General features: G+C 36.2%; 1 protein-coding gene across 3 annotated transcripts in view; it reads right to left on the bottom strand.

The window, feature by feature from the left end:
* Window positions 1–203: 203 nt before the first annotated feature.
* ALCAM (activated leukocyte cell adhesion molecule) overlaps window positions 204–10,711 on the bottom strand; it is a 208,528-nt gene continuing 198,020 nt past the window's right edge. For all 3 annotated transcript variants that reach the window (XM_002716725.6, XM_008267007.5, XM_089330697.1), the window contains one exon: window positions 204–316. In XM_002716725.6, coding sequence (XP_002716771.3) covers window positions 229–316 — 88 coding nt within the window. In that variant the 3' untranslated portion in view covers window positions 204–228. The remainder of the gene's footprint in view (window positions 317–10,711) is intronic.

Below are 10,711 nucleotides of genomic sequence, written 5' to 3'. Positions count from 1 at the left end.
AGGGAATAATGATATTTGGAAGAGGATGCTTGGTGAAATTGTGAGAATGCTTTTAAAAACACTGACGTTTCCTTCTGAATCATCTCTTCCTGTTTAGACAGCTGTAATTATGAAGAGTTTTAATGTAAGACTTTCCCTGTCATCTCCAAGATGTTCACACGTCTCTGGGAATTACATTCGCAAGCCTCATGCACTCTACTTACCTGGACAACCAGAACAGTTTCTCTCTTAGGCTTCCGTTTTGTGATTGTTTTCTTCTAATTTTTTGTTTTCCTCCATATTGCCAAGGTCCTTGTTTACATGTTTTGATGCAGTCCTACGAGATAAACAAACGAATATCACACTGACAAACATGCACTTATGTTCATATTAACGTTTCTTTGAAAAGAACATGCTTTACAGACAGATTACTAGGGTGAATAATTCCACATCTGCAATTCTTGACTGACAAAAGAACACTGTCCAGTAAAAACAGCTTCCTTGGGAGGTTGCATTAAATATAAGTTAGAAGGAAAAAAATGTGAACACTGACTATCCATACTTTGTTGCATCATGACTTCTAGCTGAGTTATTTTTCTCTCCACTTTTTGGGAAGTAACTAATATCATTTGACTATCAACATTACATTCTGGGCCGGCGCCGTGGCTCACTAGGCTAATCCTCCACCTTGCGGCGCCGGCACACCGGGTTCTAGTCCTGGTCAGGGCGCCTGATTCTGTCCTGGTTGCCCCTCTTCCAGGCCAGCTCTCTGCTGTGGCCCGGGAGTGCAGTGGAGGATGGCCCAAGTGCTTGGGCCCTGCACCCCATGGGAGACCAGGATAAGCACCTGGCTCCTGCCTTTGGATCAGCGCGGTGCGTCAGCTGCAGCGCGCCAGCCATGGCAGTCATTGGAGTGTGAACCAACGGCAAAGGAAGACCTTTCTCTCTGTCTCTCTCTCTCTATCCACTCTGCCTGTCAAAAAAACAAAAAACAAACAAACAAACAAAAAAAAACAAAAAAATACAAAAAACAAAACATTACATTCTGGCAAACATATTCAACAGAAATTTCAGATCTGTTTCACTAAGACCGGTTCCCTTTCAGCATTCCCTAGTATGTATCCCAGTTGAGCCAATACCGTATGTCTATGTTTACAGATTCTGTTTTATTGAATACATCAAAAGGAAGACTGTAAATAGACTCCATTTTATGACAGAAGATTGGACGTAGAAGCTAGGACAGCCCTAACATGATGATAGTTCTCAAGTTGTGGTCCCCAGACCAGCAGCAAAAGCCCCCTGAAAACCTGATAGAAATGCAAATCCTCAGGACAGACAGCAGAACTACAGAAACAGAGACTGTGGGTCAGGGCCTTGCAATCTATGTAGCTTAAGGCCGTCTGGTGATTGTGCAGCCAACTGCAATGTGAAAGCTAATGCTTTAGTGGCAGCTATTATGACATATGCCTAGTTTCTATCCTTGAAGAACCAAAACAAAGTGTTCTTAATTACACAGTTAAATTCCTTGTTTGGGAGCTCAACCAGAAGTCAGAAAAAATGACAACTGTATTTCCCAGAGTATATCAATTCCATTTATTGTTTCCTCTTCTCTCTACTTCTCCTTTTGCTGTCCCTTCTATTCTCTGTCTCCTCCTAATTTTTTTTTTTCAAATTCACTTCATTAACTATTCTTCCTCCCTTTAGTGAGAGTTCTAACTTGTTTGGAGCCCCTAGAGAGTGACAAATTTAAAAAGCCAACATTCTATAGGCAAATTCTATTAAATAACATTAAACAAAATAATAAATGAGCTATTATGATGTGGATTGGATTTTTTTATTATTTCCATCTCCTTTGACCCATGAAGTAGGAAGTCATCTTCAGACTGAACTAGAACTATGCTAGCTCTTGCTGGACTGTAGTGCCAAACATGGGGACCCATAGCAAGCACAGGGTTTTCACTGATTTGAGGAGGCAGAGAGTAGTCCTTGCCTAGAGGGAAGCAGTGGGAATTGAAGGAGATTGGTGGAGTTATGCAAAGACACCATATAAAAAATCTACATGAATTCTCTAGTTTCTCTCTCTGAGCACCAAGTTAGCTATACCCAATCTAATCAAATTTAAAACCAAGCTTCAAAAGGATTAAGCTGACCAGTAAGTAATTTAGCTGGCTGTCAAAACTCAGACACACCAATGTAGCATCAAAATTTCTAGCCTCCAAACAAAAATTACTAAACATAAAGAAGTAGAACAAGGTAATCCACATTTATGTGAAAAAAATCAGTTAATACAACCATATCTACAGCAATTGAATTAGTAGGCAATGGTTGCAACATAAAAAAATATATTAGAGGATCTCAGGAATAGAGAAAACAAAGTATTTGAATAAATATTGCTAAAAATTTTTGAATTTTCACATAGTTGTGAAAAACAACATCCAATGACATCTCATTAAAAGAAACAAAGCTAGAGATGGTGGGATATCTCTAAAGTTCAAATACTGGGACCAGCACTGTGGCCCAGAAGGTTAAACTCATTTCCTGCAGCGCTAACAACCCATGAGTGCTGGTTTGAGTCCCAGCTGCTCCACTTCCAATCCAGCTCCCTGATAATGTGTCTTGGAAAACAGCAGGGGATGGTCCAAGTGCCTGGGCTCCTGTATACACATGGGAGACCCAGAAGAAGCACCTGGAAGCTCCAGCCATTGCAGCCATTTGGGGAGTGAACCAGTGGACAGAAGCTCTCTCTCTCTGTCTACCTCTCTCTGTAGATTTAAAGAAATCTTTAAAAAAATAAAATGCTCAATACTTTGTTTACAGCCCTTGTCTCTACTATTGAGGAACTGTGTTTTTTTTCTTCATATTATTTGCTGAACTCTTCACTTAATGTAGAGTTAACCTTATGAGTCTAAAGTAAACTGAAAATAGATCTTTCTAAAAATTAAAAGTGGAGTTAGGAGAGAGAGAAGGAAGAAGGGTTGGAGAGTGGCCGAGAGGGAAGGAGGGTGGGAAGTACCTCTTTGTTCCTAAATTTCTATATATAAAATACATGAAACTTGTATATCTTAAAAAATAAAATTTTAAAAATACTTAAAAGAAATCAACCTAGAAACATGTCAGTAAAAATATACATCAAAATTGCCAGTGGAAAAAAAAGATTATATTTAAAAAATCTCAATACATATACATTGATACAGAAAATACACAATGGGAATTAAGGTATACGCTTATAACCTTCTCATATACAAGGTGATTTCATGTAATCTGAAAAAAAATCTGTAGGAATAAAAAGATTTTATCAAACTATTTTTAAAATTTTTTATTTTAATTTTTAATTAGTTTTTAACAGATTCAATGTAATTTGTAGATACAATTCTAAGAACATAATGATATTCCTTTCTGCTCTCCCTCCCACCCCTTTCTCCCCATATTCTTTTTCCTTCTCTCCCTTCTTTTTTTAGTTTTTAAGAAATTATATTTTAAAACTATATTACAGTAAAAAGCTTACTAATTCACCAAGTAAGAAGCTTAGCAAGTAAAAAGCCAAAAGACTCCAGTTTAGTGGGAATATAGACAATGGTTAAAGACAATAATTGACTGGCAAAATGACCATTTCACATGTATACAATACATTTTAAAGTAATTACAGACCATTAAAATTGTAGTAGTATAACATTCTTAACCATTTGTTTGACAGTCACAAAACAAAGTTTTGCAAACTATTATCCATCATAACCTAAATGATAGCGATAGAACTCTGTTTCCATCAATCCACATGTAAATCTCTTTTTTAGGTATCTATGGAGTATTCATCAGGTAAAATATCACGTTGGTCCCAAAAACAAATATCAGTGCACTTCCAAAGGTTAAAATCTATGGAGTAGGTTATGCTAACAAAAGATAATTAAATGATAAATATTCAGAATTTAATATAGTTCTAGTCATATGACTTCAAGGAAGAAAACACAGAGCAATTAAAAATATTTTTGATTTAATGAATAAGAACATAACACATTGACAGTTCTGAGAATGAAATCCATTGTTTAAAGACATATTATAAAAGAAAAAGACTAATATCAGTGGTCTGATTCTTTACTTCAAGAAATTAAGAGAAAGAAGAGCAAGTTATAATCAAAACAACAAAGAAAGTAGTAATGGTATGAACAAAAATAAAAAAAAAAGCAATAGGATTAAAAAAGCAAAAAGTTAGTTATTTGAATATATTATAAAAATTGGTAACAATGCAACAAGACTAAGCAAGATAAATGAACAATATTAGGAAACAAAGCATTATCCTCACAGGTGCCACAGATATAAAAGGAATAGGGAATCATCTGGGCAACTTTTTCTTTTTGTAGAAATGTCAATAAAAAATGAAATGTAGAAATCATTACAAGAACTTACATTTATTCATGAAAAAGTAACCCTATACCTACCAAGGAAACTGAAATTATAATTTTTGTTTTAAAGCACATTTTCACAAAGAACTCCAGATCTAGATCATCTCATCATTGAGATCTATTCAGAATGGAAGGAAGTAAAAAGTTCAGAAAAAGATGAATACAGGATCAATTTTCAACCCATTTTATAATGCCCACATTATTCTACTGTCTAGAGACACATTGAATGGAAGGGAGAAAGTAAAATTACATTTACAGACGAAGTGATTCTTTACATAGAAATATTAACAAATATAGAAAACACCAAATAGGACTAGCAAAGTAATTTAAAAATGATATTATAAAAATTTGGAAAATCACAAAATGTCATATTTATACCAGCTTCAAAATACATAAAATACAAAAAAATTCTATAAAACTGTCAACTGTCTGTTTAAAAATTATGGATTTGCTAAGAAAAAACTGAAAAAGTCTAAGTAAATGGAGAGAGATATGATCATGGATTGGAAGAACAGATATTATTAAGTTGCCAAATCTACCTAAATTTATCTACAGATTCAAAACAATACTAATCTCATAAAACTTGAAGGGAAGGAATAGAATCTGGCAAGTTTTAAAAGTGTATTTGGAAATGCAGAAATGTGATTGCTAAGACAACCAGAAAAATCAAAATTAAAGAACTCTAGTACTATGGTGAATTAATTATTGAAAAATATGCCAATACTGAAAGTCATTTTAATAAATAACGCTAGCATGACTCTATAAATATACAGTAAAATAAAAACTGAACAAAGAAATAAAAATTACCATTATCTCACATTACACACAAAATTTTATATAGATCATAACCTTAAATGTAAAAGTTAAAGCTTATAAAGCTTCTAGTAAAATATTTTTGTTGCTTTGGAATAAGCAAAGATTTCACACAGTGGCCACAAAAAGCACTAAACACAACAAAAGAACTGAAAAGTTGTTCATAAATACGAAAAACTTCTGCTCATCAATAAACAACCTTAAAAGGCTTGAATATTCACTTTATAAAGGGAGATATAGGATTGCTAATAAGTTAAAGGGCTTTTTAAAAAAGACGTATTTATTTATTTGAGAGAGAGAGAGAGAAAGAGAGAAGAGAGTGAGAGAGAAAGACAGAGGGGGGGGGAGAGGGAGAGACAGAGAGAGAGCGAGGGATTGATTTTACAGTCTGGTTCACTCCCCAAATGGCCACAATGACTTCAGTTGGGCCAGGATCCTGGAACTCCATCTGGGTCTCCCACAAGGGTCACAGGGGCCCAAGTACTTGGGCAATCTTCTGTCACTTTCCCAGACACATTAGCAGGGAGCTATATGCCAAGTGGAGTCAACCAGGATTTGAGCCAGCACTCACACAGGATGCTAACATCACAAATGCCAGCTTAATCCACTGTGCTACACCATAAGCCCTGAAGGGATTTAGTATCATTGCTACATGGAAATGCTAGTTATAACCAGAATTAGATATCATTTTTAACCTCTTAGAATGATTAAAATTCAATAAAATGACAACACTTGATTTAGGCAAAGATGTGAAAGAAGTAAAATTCATAACACTGCTGATAAGAGTTGCAAACAAGAGGACAACTTTGGCAGGTTCTCATGAACAAATATCTGCCCATGATTAGCAGTTCCACTCCTATGTTTGTAGCAAAAAGAGAATGAAAACATATGCTTACAAAATTACTTGTATAAGAGTGTTTATTTTTGGCCGGTGCCGTGGCTCACTAGGCTAATCCTCTGACTGCGGCGCTGGCACCCTGGGTTCTAGTCCCACTTGGGGCGCCAGATTCTGTCCTGGCTGCTCCTTTTCCAGTCCAGCTCTCTGCTGTGGCCCGGGAAGGCAGTGGAGAATGGCCCAAGTCCTTGGGCCCTGTACCTATGTACATGGGAGACCAGGAGGAAGCACCTGGCTCCTGGCTCCTGGCTCCTGGCTCCTGGCTCCTGGCTTTGGATCGACGCAGCGTGCCGGCCGTGGTGGCCATTTGGGGAGTGAACCAATGGAAGGAAGACCTTTCTCTCTGTCTCTCTCTCTCACTGTCTAACTCTGCCTGTCAAAAAAAAAAAAAAAAATGTTTATTTTAGCCATACTATACATAATAGCCCAAATTGTCTTGACTAGGGTTACTTCTCCACACTGAATACTTTTGTCTCTCTCCTCCACCTCCCTATTCACAAGTTGACAGTTTGGTAAGTGGGGTGTTTGGGAAGTACTTAGGTTGTAAGTTTGAAACCCTAATGAATAGGATTCGTGCACTTATTAAAGGTGCCTCAAGCTCCCTGGTGTCCTATTGTCTGGTAAGGTTACACAGAGAAGGAGCTATCTATGACCAAGGATAAGTTCCTTATCAAACACTGAATCTGCTGTGGGCTTATCTTGAACTTCCCAGTCTCTAAGACTATGGCAGAAATTTCTGTTGTTCTAAGCACCTGTTTTTTTTTTTTTTTTTTTTTTTTTTTTTTTTTTTTTTTTTTTTTGGTATATTAACTAAGATGGTACAGTTATAAGGACTAAGGCAGACATAAGGGTATATACATTTGCAAAAATAAATTATACGTTAATATAAGAAAATTTTATCTCAATGGGAATCATTACAGAGAAAACATTAAATATGATCTTCATTGTATAAGAATTGGAAGAACCATCCAAAGGTGCAATGAAGCAGCATACTACCATTTCTAGTTCATATTCTGCTTACTTTTTAAGTGCATATATTTATCCAGAGTTTGAGGACAGTTGATGTGATGCCATAAAGCTGTAAAAATCAGGGACAAACATTTGATGCTGCAGTTAATAGCCCCACGCCCCATACTGGAGTGCCTGGCTTGAGATCTGTCTGCTTCTGATCCAGCTTTCTGCTAACGCTACCTTGGGAGGCAGCAGATAATGGCTCAAGAACGTGGGTCCCTGCCACTCACATAGGAGGATCAGATTGAGTTTTGCACTCCTGGCTTTGTCTTGGTCCAGCCCCAGAGGTTGTGCACATTTGGAATGTGAATCAGTGGACATAGGATCTCTCTCTCTCTCTCTTTCTCTCTCTCTCTCTCTCTCTCTTTCTGTGTGTGTGTATGTGTCTGTCTTTCTTTCTATCTTGCAAATAGGTAATTACAAATTTAAATAAATAGAAGAATGGGATATCAAAAAAAAAAAAGGAGTAAAATTCTTTCTAGGGAAACTGTGGTTCACCGAAAAAATCACAGTATCTTTCAGTAAACCTGGGTGGTTAAAATCAGGCTAAAAAATGCTCACAGTTTGGAATCTGAACAGGAGAGTGAGTAAGGGCAACATGAAACCTGAAATACATTCACAGAACACAAGTTGCATAATTTGAAATGGATTATTTTATTTTAAAGTTTCTGATTATGTTACTATTTTAAAATTTACTCTATATGAATTAAGTTGAAAATCTTTTTATTTGATTATTTTTATAGCCTAGCCAATTTTCTTGGTGAGTTATGGCCTTTTTATTTTTATTTGTTAAACTTTGGATTACTGGAGTTTAAGCATTTAACTACAGTGTAAATTTAAAATGCCATCTCCAAAATAAATAAAAAGTTGGAAAAAATAATAGGCAACAAAATAATAAAAAATGGTAAATAGTGAAAAATGAAAATCTCCCTTCTTCTTTTCTTAATTCCACTGTACAAAATAATGACCACTAACACTCACACATGATGCTACAGTGTGTGAGCACTTTGTAAGTGCTTTATAAGTATTATTTAATCCTCACAATGTCTCTATATTACAATCAGACTAATTAACATGCCTTTGGGCACACAGCTATGAAGTAGCAAACCAGGATTCCAACAGTAGCAGTGTGGCTCCAGGATCCATGAGTCATGTTTCATTGTTACACATACATGTTAGGCCCTCAATCACTATGAAATAGAAACATTTTCTAATAGGGGAAGGGAGTGTGGTCACTCATTGGTTGCAAATGTAGAGAATATTTACCTACATTTTAAGTTCTCTAAATTAGTTACTGTCCTCTTTCCCAATAAGTTAAAAGCCTTTAAACATTATTTTGAATACTTTTGCCTTGGTTTTGAGACTGATGTAGTAAAAATGCACTTTTTGGGTATAAATTTCATTCTGAATTTCAGAAAATCTTAGAGATTTGAAGGAATGGTAAGATATTACACTTCTGTACACAACATGTGACAAACCAAAGTTTATTTAAATAATTTCTTTTAGCTAAAGTTTCTTTAATCAACGGATATGAGGTTCAAGAGGCTTCCATAGCTTTGGCAGCTAATGACAAGAGCCTTGGGTGATTACTGACATCATAAATAAGAGTGTCAATTGTTAAATTAACAACAGGAGTCACTGTACACTTGCTCCTCATGTAGGATCTTTGTGTATGTGTGTGGGTGCAAACTGTTGAAATCTTAGTATATACCAAGTTGATCTTCTATATATAAAGATAATCGAAAATTAATCTTAATGAAGAATGGGATGGGAGAGAGAGTGGGAGATGGGATGGTGCAGGTGGGAGGGAGGTTATGGGGGGAAAAGCCACTATAATCCAAAAGTTGAACTTCCAAAATTTATATTTATTAAATAAAAGTTTAAAAAAAGGCATTTATAATGATTGAATGGTTGGATTTAAATATAAATTATGTTGGTTATTTGCCTTAACATTTCATCATTACTGTCCCTTTTTAGTAATTTTAAATATAAGTTGTATATCATTGAATCATAAATTAACGAATGAACTATCCCTACAGGTGAGCCTCTTGTCTAATGTGTGAGTCAGGGTGCATCTTGGAGTCCGTGGGTCTGGGCTTTCATCCCAAGTTTCAAGTCTGAGCAGCAAGAGTGTGGACAGTTCTCTCCCCTAAGGAGGTCTGTTCATCTATGAGTAGGGGAAACGACAGGATCTGCTCACAGGACTAGTGTGAGGATACACGTGATAGGATATGTGGAAGTACTAAGCAGGTGACAAGGACTCACCAAACTGAAGGAGAGTGATGTATCTGAAATCCAAGGTCAAACAGCTACTAAGTAGCAGAAGGAAAATTCAAAAAGAAGTCTCATTTCCACATTCTGTATTATTTCCACAAGTTCAGTCAGTGCTATTAAAGGCTTAGAATTGCTTTTAAAGGATATCAAAACTTTTTGGTGATTTTTTTCCAATATTATATATTTGTTTTGAGCTCACTTGGGAAGGACATAGGGGGATCCTCTGGTGTTACTCTCTTAGTACACCTTTACTTTAACCGTGATTTAGTTGGGGGAAGAAGGAAGAAGACAATGTGAAGAAGGGTGAATGTTATAGGCACAACCAGTGTATCACAACCTTGGAAGGTGGCAGCATTCAAAAAAATAAGACAAATTACTATGGTAGAATTTTGTGTTTGGCAAACAGAGCTAATAGTCACATAAAATAAAGCATACATGAAGGAATTCATGAGATTTTACATTTTTCAAATTAAGCAGTGTATACAAAAGTGAAAACTTTGAGGGAGTATGAGGACTTCTGTACTCTTTCTAAATACATGGATATTTTCCATGGTTTCTAATTTATGGCACCTCTGATTCACACTACAGAAAGTTAGCAGGGCTACAGGCATTTAAACGAGGGGCTCTAGCAGTGCAGTCTGCCACTTTTGGCAAACTGGCCATTGATACCTGTCTAGGTAATTAGGATCATGTTCAAGAGAATAGTGAGGTTTCTTTTTCTTGGGTCAGAGCTGTCAGTAAAATGAGTCTCCTAGTGGGTCAAGCTTAATGAAAAGCTAGAGGACTGGTCTCTGCTGACAGCAGCAATTTCTTGATTGAAGTATGCACCAAGAAAAAGAGATAGTTGGTCTTAATCTTATGTCCTTAGAGTGTCTAAAACTCCATAAAGAAATCCTCATTAAAATAGGAATGTGTATATCCTTGGCAAGAATTAGAAACCAGACTTTCCACCCAGAAGTGAATAGGAGATCATCCATTAGGTAAATGATTGGAAGATCCAAATAAATTTAAAAATACTCAATCTGCAAGAACCAAGGTTTTTGCTTGCATACATTCAGCAACCTGGTTCAGTTTTTTCTTATTGTGGTTAATGATAAGACAGGGAGAAGCCTGGCTCATGGCAAGGAACAGGCCTTTTCCCCTTAACCTTTTGAAAACATAATTAAAACAAACATCTATTTCTATTTTAAATGGAACTGAACGAACATTTACAGAGTGTGAGGAGTTAGATGAGCTAATAGGCAGTTAGGTCACCCTAGGAATGAGAAAAAGGGGCAGAGTCCCTTAAAGAGTGGACGAAATGCTTGTCTCTTTTCAGAGGCTGCCAGAAGGAACTTTTAGT

Source organism: Oryctolagus cuniculus, chromosome 4 (genome assembly GCF_051225735.1).
Source record: "Oryctolagus cuniculus isolate XC-2025 breed Fujian yellow rabbit chromosome 4, ASM5122573v1, whole genome shotgun sequence".
Lineage (NCBI taxonomy): Eukaryota > Metazoa > Chordata > Mammalia > Lagomorpha > Leporidae > Oryctolagus > Oryctolagus cuniculus.
This window is presented reverse-complemented; position numbering and strand designations above follow the sequence as displayed.